At 52.5% G+C, this 12,733-nt stretch overlaps 1 protein-coding gene across 3 annotated transcripts in view; it reads right to left on the bottom strand.

The window, feature by feature from the left end:
- Sdk2 (sidekick cell adhesion molecule 2) overlaps positions 1 to 12,733 on the bottom strand; it is a 230,419-nt gene that overhangs the window by 21,169 nt on the left and 196,517 nt on the right. For all 3 annotated transcript variants that reach the window (XM_042674176.1, XM_042674174.1, XM_042674175.1), the window contains 4 exons: positions 12,194 to 12,295; positions 11,965 to 12,080; positions 5,972 to 6,158; positions 2,056 to 2,193 (listed from right to left, as the gene is read on the bottom strand). In XM_042674176.1, coding sequence (XP_042530110.1) covers positions 2,056 to 2,193; positions 5,972 to 6,158; positions 11,965 to 12,080; positions 12,194 to 12,295 — 543 coding nt within the window. The remainder of the gene's footprint in view (positions 1 to 2,055; positions 2,194 to 5,971; positions 6,159 to 11,964; positions 12,081 to 12,193; positions 12,296 to 12,733) is intronic.

Below are 12,733 nucleotides of genomic sequence, written 5' to 3'. Positions count from 1 at the left end.
GGTTTTCCCTTGGAGAAATGGGGGCATTGCTTGACTCTCCCTCCCATGGGCTATGGTGTGAGCTGGGGCAGACATTGTGCTGGCCGGGGGAGGAAAGGGACCATCCAATCACTCTTATTAGGTAGATTCTGACAAAGGAGGACAGAAGTGTCTAAGAGAGAAGACTTTAGCTCTGTGGCCCAGATCCTGCCACACTGAAATGCCGGGGAGGCTGAGTGCTTGTATTTCTCAAGGTAGGAGGTGTCTGGACAGGTGCTTTTCCAGGCTCCTGTGTTTCGTCCCTGTGTTCTCTGCCCTGGCCCTGTTCCCAGGCCCTGCACCTGACCAGATTTCTTCATGAGGCCCAGATTTTTTCCCAGTTCTTTGTTCTTGTGCTGGTCCTAGGGCTTGAACTCAGGACCTGGGCACTGTCCTTGAGTGATTCTGCTCAAGGCTACAGCTCTACCACTTGAGCCATTTCCAGCTTGTTGTTGTTAATTGGAGGTAAGTGTCTCATGAAGTTTTCTGACTGGGGCTGGCTTTGAACAGTGATCCTCAACTCAGCCTCCTGAGTAGCTAGGATTACAGGCCTGAGCCACCTGCACCTGGCTCTTCTCCACTCTGCCCAATGGCTGCTGGCACGCAGGTGGTGGCAAGGAGGAGGGCCATTGTCCCCTCCACTGACCCAGAACTGCCGGCCCAGCTCCGCCCCTTCTTCTTGCCAGGCTTGGTTGCTGGGAGGAGTTAAGAGTGAGGGCAGAGGGGTGACTGAAGTCGCGGTCACTCCCTGCCATCAGGGCGTCACTGGGAGGCCACCCACACCCCAGGTCCCACTTTAAGCCCTAGCTGATGACAAAGTATCAGTGGTGCTGCTCACTTTGGTGTGAACTGGGCTGAGTTCACACCAGCCACGGCTGGACAGTCAGGAAGAAAGCTGGCAAGTGTCTGGCATCCACTGTCGCCCAGCCACGGCTGGACAGTCAGGAAGAAAGCTGGCAAGTGTCTGGCATCCACTGTCGCAGTCAGCTTGGGCCTGCCTGGGAGGCTGTGGGTGTGGCAGGGGCTGGAGGGAAAGGTCTGAAGGTAGCTGGGATGAGCAGGCCTTTGCTTCGTGCAGAGTGGGCCTCCTGATCTGAGGCTCACAGCTGGCAACAGGGTACAATGACCTCCCCGGCCCCTCCCCAATACTGTGCACCATCTTTCTGGGCAAGGCTGAGGAGCTTTGATCAGATTCCTAAAGGGAATTTGCTTCTTGGAGTTCCCAAGTCTCCAAAGTCTGAAGGATTAACCTGGAGGAAGGCTGGGAACGCTCAAGTTTGGGAGGACAAAGCTAGGGCAGTGTTGTCAAGGACCCTTCTTCTTCGGGGTCCTGCAGAGACGCCGCTCTGTGAAGAAGGCTGTGCTTGACCCAGCTTTCCTTCCCTCCTTTCTCTGATTCTGTAGACTGAGGTGAAGAATTTTTAAATTCTCTGTAATATACAGATGAGGTGAATCTGATCAGTGTGTGTTACACACATGTTAACGGATTTCACAATGGCACCCCTTTGTACAATAATAAATGCTAATAAGAAATAAAATAAGTATCTGTCTAGAAGCTGGTAGTCTCAGGTTTTCTGCTTTAACTTGGCCCTCATCCTACCATTGTTTTGCCTCAGGAATGCCCCTTCTAGTCAGGTGCTGGTGGCGCATGCCTTTAATCCTAGCTACTCAGGAGGCTGAGATCTGAGGATCACAGTTTGAAGGCAGCCTGGATGGGAAAGTTCAGGGGACTCATCTCCAATGAACCACCAAAAAGCTGGAAGTGGAGCTGTGGCTCAAATGGTAGAGTGTCAGCCTTACGCAAACAAACCCTCTCAGGGACAACTAAGATCCCGGTTCTGGGTTCAAGCCCCAGGACCGCATCCCACCCCCACTCCCACATCCAGCAAAAATCAGTGCTGGAAGCATGGCTCAGCAGTAAGAACATCAAAAACAACAACAACTCAATAAGCACAACAACAAAAAATGGGATATTCCCATCCCATAGAACTCCTGTGTAGTGACCATGATGGGGACACAGATGACCACCCCACTCACCATCTACTGGGGTGCAGGGCTCATACACTAGCCGGTAGCCCTCCAGGAGGCCGTTGGGGAACCGGGGGGCTTCCCAGGACACATTCACCGAGGTCGTGGTCAGCTCGCTGAACTTGACTGAGCCGGGAGCGCTGGGGGCTGCGGAGACAGCAAATGGGGTTTTGTTTCCTCTTTCTGAGCAAGTACAAAGCCCCAGGTTTGGCTCCAAGAAACTATGGGGAGTATTTTGGGTCTGTGCCCAGGGGGGAAGAGAGAGAAAGGACTTAGCCCAAGAACGAGGCCAGAGGGGCCACTGGAGGGCCCTGGACCCCCTTCTCTTCCTCTGTGATGTTGTTAGAACCCCCATTTCCAAAAGCAGCGTCCCAGGCCTTGGGAGAAAAGGCAAAATGCTCCACTTCTCCTGAAAGTTCGAGAACTTGGCCTTCCTCCTCCGTGGCTCGGAGCCCTGGCCGGCAGCACGGGACAGGCTGTGACACTCCAGGGTCAGCACGGGGCAAGGCCGTTTCCTGGCTTTGTGGAGTGCGCCTTTCAACCTCCCTGCTGCAGAGGGTGTGTGTGTGGGGGGGGTCTGGGCTTCAGAACCTCACAAAATAAGAAAGCTCCAGAACCCCTGTGCCCCGGAGCCGGAGCCAAGGACACGAGGCCCTTCCACAAGAAATGTTTTGGTGGACTGACCAACCCTGTGGGGACCCTGAAAACACGGGGGGCCAGGGCCTCTGAGGGGGGCAGAGAGGAAGGACAGGAAGCATCCCAAGCTGGCCAGCTGGATGTCCAGGCTATTCTTGTCCGGCGCTGCCTCCCCACCGAGCCGGAGCTAATCTGGACCTGCTTCCGGCTCCAGCTCCGCAAAGGCTGTGTCGGGAGGGCGGCTCTGAAGGAGGGAGGTGAGCTGGGGGCCTTTCCTGCCTCCTGGGGGTGGGGGGTGGGGCGCTAGAGGGACGTGGGACTGAACACTGTGTTCTGCTGCCCAAGTACCAGAAGCTTCCAGGCTCCCAGGGGCTTCTATCTGGAAGATGACATTGATGGCGGAGTAGGGACTGGCTGAGACAGAGAGACAGACAGAGAGACTTGCACATCCAGACACTCCCACTTGACCTCAGCCAGACCCTGGGGAGCCAGTGGAGGAAAAGGCTCCTAGAGGCCTGAGCCCTGGGACAAACATCACTAGGAGTGATTCTGTAAGTTGGCTCTGTGCAGCGTGTGTGTGTATATGTGTGTGTGTGTGCGTGTGTGTGCGTGCATGTGTGTGTGTGTGTGTGTGTGAACATGTATGCTGGGAATGGAGCCAAGTGCTCTACCACTGAGCCAAACCCCAGCCTTTCTTATACCACTATATCATCTCTAGGGAAGTGGGAAGGAAAGCCTGGTGGCTCATGCCTGTAATCTCAGCTATTCAAGAGACAGAGCTGGGGGAGGGGATGCAGTTTCAGGTCCTATTTCCACAACAAGAACAAGCTTGAGTGTTGTGGCACACAGGCCATCCCAGATATGCAGGAAGTATAGATAGGAGGATGTAGGTTCAAGGCGAACTGGGGCAAAAAAAAAAGTTTAAAAATGCTGGGGTGGGAATGTGGCTTCGTAGTAGAGTGCTTGCCTAGCATGCATGAAGCCCTGGGTTCGACTCCTCAGTACCACATAAACAGAAAAAGCTGGAAGTGGTGCTGTGGCTCAAGTGGTAGAGTGCTAGTCTTGAGCAAAAGCAGCATAGGGTCAGTGCCCATGCCCTGAGTTCAAGCCCCAGGAGTAGCAAAAACAAAACAAAATGCTGGGGGAGTGGTTCAAGTGGTAGAGCTCCTTCCTAGCAAGTTCAGGGCCCTGAGTTGAAATCCCAGTAACACACACACACACACACACACACACACACACACACACACACACACACACACACACGCCATCTCTTAAGTGTTTTATAATACCAGATTTCATGCAGGGCAATATTAACGCCCACACTCTAGTGTTTGAGAAGCAACAACAAGATCTGTACATGTTCAGGGTAGATCCAAAAATTGTTGGAATATTTTTAACCCCTGGTTGGCTGAATCTTCTGACGTGGAATCCACTGACTGAGGGTCAGGTGCATTACAGTCCACCAGGATAGAATTCTTGGTTCTCAGAAATTCTGGGTTTCTTCCTCTACTACCCAATGACCTCTGGGAGACGCAGGACACGATGCCTGCTTCTCAAGGTGACCTTTGCTTCTCCTGAAATGGGGGTGATGCTGTCCCTTCCTCCCTCCCAGCCTGTCCCAGGGCCCCCTGGAGGTCCGGGTGCAGGGCTGGCTGAGAAGTGGTTTGGGATACCCCAGAGCTTGCTCTGTGGTGCGTGAAGCAGGACTCCTCCACCCACAACCCCATCTTGTTCTGAGCATGCGTGAGGCCATCACTTCCCCCAAGTGCTCCTCTGTGCATGTGTGCAGGAGGATCTTTGGCTCCATCCTCTGTCCAGGCCCGGATCTGGCCTCCCTGCCTCCATCTTCCTCTCCTCTCCAACAGTCATTCGGTCAAGCAGCCAGAGCAATCCCCCTGCCCAGACATAAAACTAGATCCTGTCACTCAATTGCTTAAACCTTCCAATGGCTTCCTTCCTACTACACTTCAAAACAAAACAAAACCCAAAAAAAACCAACCCTTCTCACCCCATTTTCTTTCTTTCTTTCTTTTTTTTTGTCAGTCATGGGGCTTGAACTCTGGGTCTGGCTGCTGTCCCTCAGCTCTTCAGCTCAAGGTAAGCGTTCTACCACTCCAGCCACAGTGCCACTTCCAGTTTTCTGTGGTTTCTTGGAGATAAGAATCTCACAGACTTTCCTGCCCAGGCTGGCTTTGAACTGTGATCGTCAGATCTCAGTCTCCTGAGTAGCTAGGATTACAGGTGTGAGCCACTGGTACCTGGCTTCTCACCCCATTTTCTTTTTTTTTTTTTTTTTGGGTCCGGTCGTGGGGCCTGAACTCTGGGCCTGGGGCTGTCCCTCAGCTCTTCAGCTCAAGGCTAGCTCTACCACTTGAGCCACAGTGCCACTTCCGGCTTTTTTCTTTTTGCTTATGTGGTGCTGAGGAATCGAACCCAGGGCCTCGAGCATGCAAGGCAAGCGCTCTACCACTGAGCCACCTTCCCAGCCCCTCACCCCATTTTCTTACATGAACCTCACTTTCTCTCTGTTCCTCAAATCCCTTCCAGCCCCTGGACCTTAGCCCCTAGTAGTCCCTCTATCCCACATCCTTTCTCCACCTCCATAACCTCCCATGGCTGCCACTTCTCATTCAAATCTCAGCTCCAATAACACTGCTTGGGTGAGGCCTTTGCGGGGGAACCCCCAACACTACCCCTCCCTGGGGTTACCCTTGTATCAAATGTCCTGGCTGCTTGTTTAGGATCGGGGCGTCTCACAAGGGTACCCCCACACCAAACACAGAATGAGTTCACAGAAAACAACAAATCAATATACATATAAATATAGCCGGGGGCTGGTGTCTCATGCCTGTAATCCTAGCTACTCAAGAGGATGAGATCTGAAGATCATGGTTCAAAGCCAGCTCGGGCAGGGAATTCTGTGAGACTCTTATCTCCAAGTAACCACCAGAAACCCGGAGTGGAGCTGTGGCTCAACAAGGTAGAGCACTCGCCTTGAGCGAATAAACAGATTAGGAATAGTGCTCAGACCCCGAGTTCAAGCTCCATGACCAAAATATACATATACATAAAACACACATACATACACACATATATATACACACATACATACAAATAAATGTGCAAAGATGGGGAGACAGGAGGAAGGAGGTGGAGCCAGGCCTGTCTCCTGGGGCTTGGACACCAGCCTAGATCTGAGCAGCACAAGGCTGCCATCTGCACACCTCCCCAGGAGCCCAGACCCCAGGTGGGCTTCCGGCCCCTGCCTCCCTCCCCAGCCTCTCCCCACCTGCTTGCTGGGTCTGGCCCTGGGTGGGGGCGCTCCGTGGCCCGTCTCCCGCAGCGTTGAAGGCCGCCACGCTGACCATGTAGGTAGTGTAGCCAGTCAGATTTTTGAGTTTCACGCCATTCTCAGCCAGGAAAAGTGTCTTCACCCGTTCCGTGAGGTTCCCCCGCTGGGCTTCCCAGAAGAAAATCTGTGGGCAGAAAGGTCCACGGGATTGAAGGGACTGGGGACACAGTGCTTCCCTTCTGCTCCTGCCTGGCACCAGCCTGAGTCACCCAGGGAGCAGTATGGAAGGATCTAAGTGGTTTTAGAAACCTTTCTAGAACCTTCCTTTTCCTAGCCAGACCCAAGCCACTGCTAGGCTGTAAAAGCTATGAGGGCAGCACAACAGCCCCAGGACATAGTGGTAAGCCGGGGGTTCATACCTGTCATCTGAGCTGCTCAGAAGGCTGAGATCTGAGGATCATGGTTCAAAGCCAGCTGTGGCAGGAAAGTCTGTGAGACTCTTACTTCCTATTTATTTATTCCAGTCCTGGGGCTTGAACTCAGTGCTTGGGCATTGTTCCGGAGCTGCTTTTGCTCAAAGATAGGACTCTACCCCTTGAGCCATAGTGCCATGTCTGGCTATTTCTATTTATGTGGTACTGAGGAGTTGAACCCAGGGCTTCCTGCATGCTAGGCAAGCACTTTACCACTGAGCCACATTCCCAGCCCTATTATCTCTAATTAACTACCAAAATAAAAGCCAGAAGTGTAACTGTGGCTCATGTGTGGCTGTAGAAACAGCCAGGTGACTTTTCAGAGACACAGCTTTGTCATACATGGAGGGGGCTAAGGACACCTGTCTCCCAGGTCAAGGCAATGGGGCTGAAGAGGTTTTAGGAAGCAGCAGCTGCTTCACTGTGTTTTCGGGGATGTCAGACCCAGTGGGGAGAAGGCTCCACACCTTGGGAAGATTCAGAACTCTGAACTGAGGCCACCCTGAAAGTCTAATCTGCCCCAACCACACGCAAAATTAGAGGTCGTTTGGCGCCACCTGCTGTCCAAAGAGGGTTTCTGTAGGCTACTGGCTTCTCAATTTCTCTTTTCCTTTGGGGAAAGGCACAGAAAGAAAGGTAATAGAGTCCTTTTCTGACTCATGTGAATGCTGGTTAGGACATCTTGTTGCCATGAGAGGGTTGTTGTTTACAATCCTGCCTTTTTTTTTTTTCCAGCCTAGGCTGGCCTCCAACTGCAATCACCTGATCTCTGCCTCTCAGGTAGTTAGAAATCACAGGCTTGCGCCACCTATTCAGTTTAATTTTTGAGACAAAATCTTGATAAATTGCCCAGGCTGGCTCTGAACTTGCAATCCTCCTATCTCCATTTTCTGAGTAGCTGGGATTAAAGGTAGGCTCCACCACACCTGGCCTTAATGTATTTAAACATTGTTTTCCTTTTCATCAGGAAGATTAAACCCAGGATGTTGCGCATGCTAGGCAAGTGCTCTACCATTAAACCACATCCCCAGCCCTAGGACTTGATGCTTTGATGCATGGCTATGATGAAACTCATCGTAATCCAGCTCATCAGCACAGCCCCCACCTCTCATAGTTCCCCTTCCTTTTTTCTCCCCATTTTCTTTTCTTTGTGCTAGTACTGGGGCTTGAACTCTGGGCCTCATGCACTTAAAGCTGGGCACTCTACCACTTCAGCAACACCTCCACTTTTGAGTTTTTTGCCGTTCAACTGAAGATAAGAGTTTAATGGTGGCTGGGAATGTGACTTAGTGGTAAAATGCTTGCCTAGTATGCATGAAGCCCTGGATTCAACTCCTCAATACCACATACACAGAAAAAGCTAGAAGTGGCGCTGTGGCTCACATGGTAGCGTGTTAGCTTTGAGCAAAAGAAGCTCAGGGATAGTGCCTAGGCCTTGAGTTCAAGCCCCAGCCCTGGGGGAAAAAAAAAAAAGTTTAGTGGTTTTGTCTGTTCAGGCTGGTTTTGAGCCTTGATCCTCAGATCTCAGCTTACTGAGTAGCTAGGTTTACATGCGTGAGCCACCAGTGCCCAGCTACAGTACTCCTTACAGTCTTCACACTGTCTATTCTATCCCCAGGACTTCTGCCAGCATCTCCATTTCTTCCAGTCCCTGGCAAGCACTCTTCTGCTCTCTGCTTCCAAGTTTAATTCTTTTATTTCATTTTTCCTGCTCTGTTGAAATGGACTCTTTTAGACTCATTGTGTAAGATCATCTAGCCTTTGTCTATGTGTGCCTGGATTCTTTTATTATTGGAATGTCCTTGAGATTTATATTGCAGATGGTAGTTTCCTTTTTTACGGCCAAATAATATTGTATTGTTGTACAAACATACACACCACCATTTTCTTTATCCACTTAACTATGGGCGAGCATCCGGGTGTTTCCGTATCTTGGCTGCTATGAGTCATGTTGCAGTGAACATAGAAGCACACATGTCTTCAAGATCTTGATTTCAATTCTTTTGGACAAATTCCTCGACAGGAGATTGCTGGATCACATGCATGCAGTTCCATTTTTAATTTTTGGAGGAGCCTTCCAGTCTGTTTTCAATTCCCACATGCAGTAGATATGAGTCCTAGTTTATCTGTGTCCCTTGTTATCTCTTTAGTGTGAGTGTGTGTGTGTGTGTGTGTGTGTGTGTGTGTGCGTGCTGGTCCTGGGGTTTGAACTCAGGGCCTGGGCACAGTCTCTGAGTGCTTTTGCTCAAGGCTGGTCCTCTACCACTTGAGCCACAGCTCCACTTCTGTGTGTGTGTAGGTGGGGGTTAACTAGAGATGAGCGTATCATAGACTGTCCTGCCGGGTCCGGCTTTGAACCGTGATCCTCAGATCTTAGCGTTGTGAGTAGCTCGGATTCCAGGTGTGAGCCAGCAATGCGCTGAGCTGCTCTACTTCTCATGAAAGCAGAGCTCCTCCACAGCCACATCAGCACTCTCTACCTTGTCCGGCTCTCTCTTGGATCCAGTTCCCAAGCCCCTGAGCTCCTGTTGCTCCATGAACTCTGCTATGCACGTTCTGGAAAGGACTGGCTGTGCAGACCTCTCAGCATGCGTCCATGACTCAACTTTGTCCTCAGGTGTAAAAGGAGCCACAGCAGTTCATACACAAACACGCAGGACTGTTACAATAGCGCTTTTGTACAAAATTGTAACCCTAGCATCCAGGAGGCAGAAAGCAGGGCCATCATGAGTTCTAGGCTAGCAAGGGCCACAAGGTGGAATCCTGTCTCCAAAAACCCCAACAATAACAAACAAACAAAACTAAAAGCAAACCAACAAACAGAAAAAGGAAATGAAAAAGGTGGCGGACTGGGTATGGCCCAAGCTTACTCGTTTTGTTACGTTGAATTCTTCGCCCGGCTTCTAGCATGTCAAGGCCATCGGAGATGGCAGAAGCAGACTGGGTATAATTTTCTTTTCGCACCCCATTTGATAATTGCTCCCCAGATCACAGTTGCTCTGTCTCGAGATAGAAGCTGGTGATATAATTCTCCCATCTCCCTGAAGCCCGCCCCTGGGCCCCCCTGGCTCATGGCTCACTGGTTGGCTTTGCTCCTGAGCTCAGATTGTCCCCCTCCGAAGACCAGCAGAGATCATCAAGAGAGCCAAGTCTAGGTCTTACCTGCCCCACTTCCTGCCCGAGGCCTGGGCAGCTTGAAGCTGGCCTCCTCCCACTCTCCCTGCCTCCCTCCTTCTCTCCCTCACCACTGCAGGGCCCATTCTACCAGCTCTGCCTCTGCCACGCCCCTGGTGCCACCAAGGTGTCTTAAGAAGTTTGTTATTGCAGCCTAAGCTCCCGAGTGACCGCTGGAAGTTCAAGCCCCCTGGGTTCGCCTTGCCCAATCCCTTCCTGGGTGACATCTCCTTTGGATTCAAAGCCCTCCAAATGCCCTGCCCACATACTACTTTTCCCATTGCGCTCCCCCTCCCCCTCCACTCCAGAGACATACAGGCATTCCAGACTACCCCAGGACCTTTGCATATGGAGACTTGTGACACCTGCTTTGTATTCCTTTAGATGTTTGCACACACATCACCTTCTATGAAGCCCTTTGGAGCAACCCTTGGGTCTAGATCTCCTGCCCCTAAACCTCAAGCCCGCATAGTCTCTTCTCTTACGGCTTCCTTCCCAGCACACAGGCACAAAGTAACTGCTCAATCAACAAACAAACACGCACCATTGACTGCCTGAGCTGGGAGCTCTCAGGGCCGGCGTGTGTGTGCCTGTCTGGGCACACGGCAGCTCAGCCTCACCCAGAGGCAAGCCTGGGCAAGCCACGCTCCCGGGTGGATGAGCGCGGGTGGGAATCGCACGGGTGTGCACGGGTCTGTGAGGCCCGCCCTGCCCCCCTCACAGCCAGGTAGAGTGGATTGTTTCCGGAACCCCCTGGCATCTGCTGGGCTCTACGCGGTGCCTGTGCACCCACACACTTCCTGGATCTGGATGTGAACTCGCCACTTCCAAACCTCGACAGTCCGGGGGCTGCCAAACTGTTGCTGGCTCCCCGGTGCCAGCCCTCTTCCCTCGGGAGACATATGCTAGTGCGCAATATTTAGTTTTCCCAGCTGGCGCTCCTGGGCAGAACCTCAAGGGTGCCATCCATCTTCTTTGCTTCTTTGGCAAGATGCCTGCCTTCTCCCTCCTGCTTCACCGTGGAAGGAAGAGGCTTCTGTACTGGATTCTGCTTTACCTGGAGGCTGCCCTTGGGGGAGGAGGTGGGGGCGGGGCTCACACTTGCTAGGCAGGCATTCTACCCTTTGTGCTTTCATGATTTCTCAGCTAGGGTGTCACATGTTTGGCGGGACGAGCTTTAGACCGTGATCCTCCCTCTCTACCACTCTAGTAGCTGGGATTACAGGTGTGCTCAACTGTGCCTACTTGTGTTTGGAAGGGCTAGGTGTTTTAATAGAGCAAGCACTTCCCATTGGCTGAGACTCAATTTCCTTCCATGGAATAAAGCCAGGCAAACCTGTGGGACCTTGTAACTCTTACCCTAAACCACCCAGGGCCAATGCCCTAGGGTTCTTTTCTGGAATAGAAGCCAGTTGCTAGGAATCAGAATCTCCTGATCACTGGGTTGGGAGGAAGGTCCAGCCAGGGAGATACATCTTTTCTTCTTCCTTTTGTAAACCATTTGGGGGGCAGTGTGCTTAGCTTCTACTCTACCCATAGAGGGAAGCCAGAGAACCATTTTTTTTTTGGTGTCAGTCCTGGGGCTTGAACTCAGGGTCTGGATGCTGTCCCTGAGCTTTTCCTCTCAAGGCTAGTACTCTATCGGTGGAGCCACAGTTCCATATCTGGCTTTTTGATGGCTAAGTAGAGGTAAGAGTCTCACAGACCTTCTTGTCTGGGCTGGCTTTGAACTGTGATCCTCTGATCTCAGCCTCCTGAGTACTTAGGATTATGGATGTGAGCCACCAGCACCCAGCCAGAGAACTTTGTTCTAGTGCTCCACTGCCCACCATTCTGTGGTCTCACTGGGAGACCTAAAGTGAACGTAAAGTGGGCATCCAGCTCCTGGGGCTTTTCAGAGGGTGCAGGAATTTCCGAGCACCCTGTGAATGTCCGGCACAGACCGCACCCCATCGCCACATATCCAAATATCCAGAAACCACTTCTCAGCAGAGATTTCAGAAAACCAGGTCCATCTCATTAGCCCCGGCATTGCAATCTGTAACTCCTTAGAGCACAGGTGAGGGGTGGGGCGTCGGCTCGCAGATGACATTAGAGGGGGCGTGGCCAGAGTCCCGTGCCTGAGCTCAGGCTGCCCAGATGATGCTAGAGATGGTGACAGTCATTTTGCTCCAGCCGCAACATAACTCCGTCACCTGGTGCCCACAGTCAAGGTGGCAGGTGCACACAGAACCTGAGGTGCCATCTTCACCTGGCTGGGGAGGAAGGGCCTGGGCCCCTCTTACCACCATCCAGCTCCCCCTGCCCTCCTTCAGACCCACATGCTCTGCCAGACCCTCGTACCTTGTAGCCCTGGATGTCTCCGTTCTGACTGTCCAGCGGGGGTGGCTCCCACGTCACGTCCAGCTGTGTGGCCGTGGCACCGTGGACGGCCACGTTTTGGGGTGCCGCTGTGGGCACTGGGGGACATAAAGGATGATGAGTGAATGGACTCAGGGAAAGGGAAGGCGGGGGAGGGAGGGGACCTTGGATCCTGAGCCTCCCCTGGCTGGACAAGGCAGGCTCAGCTCACCTGCCTCCCCGACAAAGACCTCCTGCGGGGGGCTCAGGGGCCCCTCGCCCACCGCGTTGTACACACTCATGCGGACTTCATATCGTCTGTGCTTGTTCAGGTCTGGGGGTGGGGAGAGAAGGAGGCAGAGGTCACAGCTGGGCTGCAAGGAGCCATCGCTGGAGGGTAGAGGCTGTGGGGGAAGGGAAAGGCACCCGGGCAATTCTAGAACCTGCTTGAAGGGCAGGAGAGAGTGAGAGGTGGTGCCTGGGGAAGCCGCCAGGATGAATGGAGGTGACACTGGTGCCCGCTTGGCCTAGGGTGACAATGCGTATTGTTCATTGGATACTCAGTTCTGGTCACCCTAGGCCGGGGGTTCAGGTCCTCCCTGCAATGGCTGACTCAAGCAACCCCAGTGGTATCCCATCCATGGCCCGGTCCCAGTATTGTGTGTGTGTGTGTGTGTGTGTGTGTGTGCGTGTGTGTGTGTGCACGCCTGTGTGCATTCCAGTACTGGGGCTTGAACTCCGGACCTTGACTTCTCACTTGATTTTTTTTTTT

The sequence above is a fragment of the Dipodomys spectabilis genome, unplaced genomic scaffold, assembly GCF_019054845.1.
Source record: "Dipodomys spectabilis isolate Male_0828 unplaced genomic scaffold, ASM1905484v1 ptg000018l, whole genome shotgun sequence".
NCBI lineage: Eukaryota > Metazoa > Chordata > Mammalia > Rodentia > Heteromyidae > Dipodomys > Dipodomys spectabilis.
Note: the sequence above shows the minus strand (reverse complement) of the source record. Positions and strands in the feature narration are given on the sequence as shown.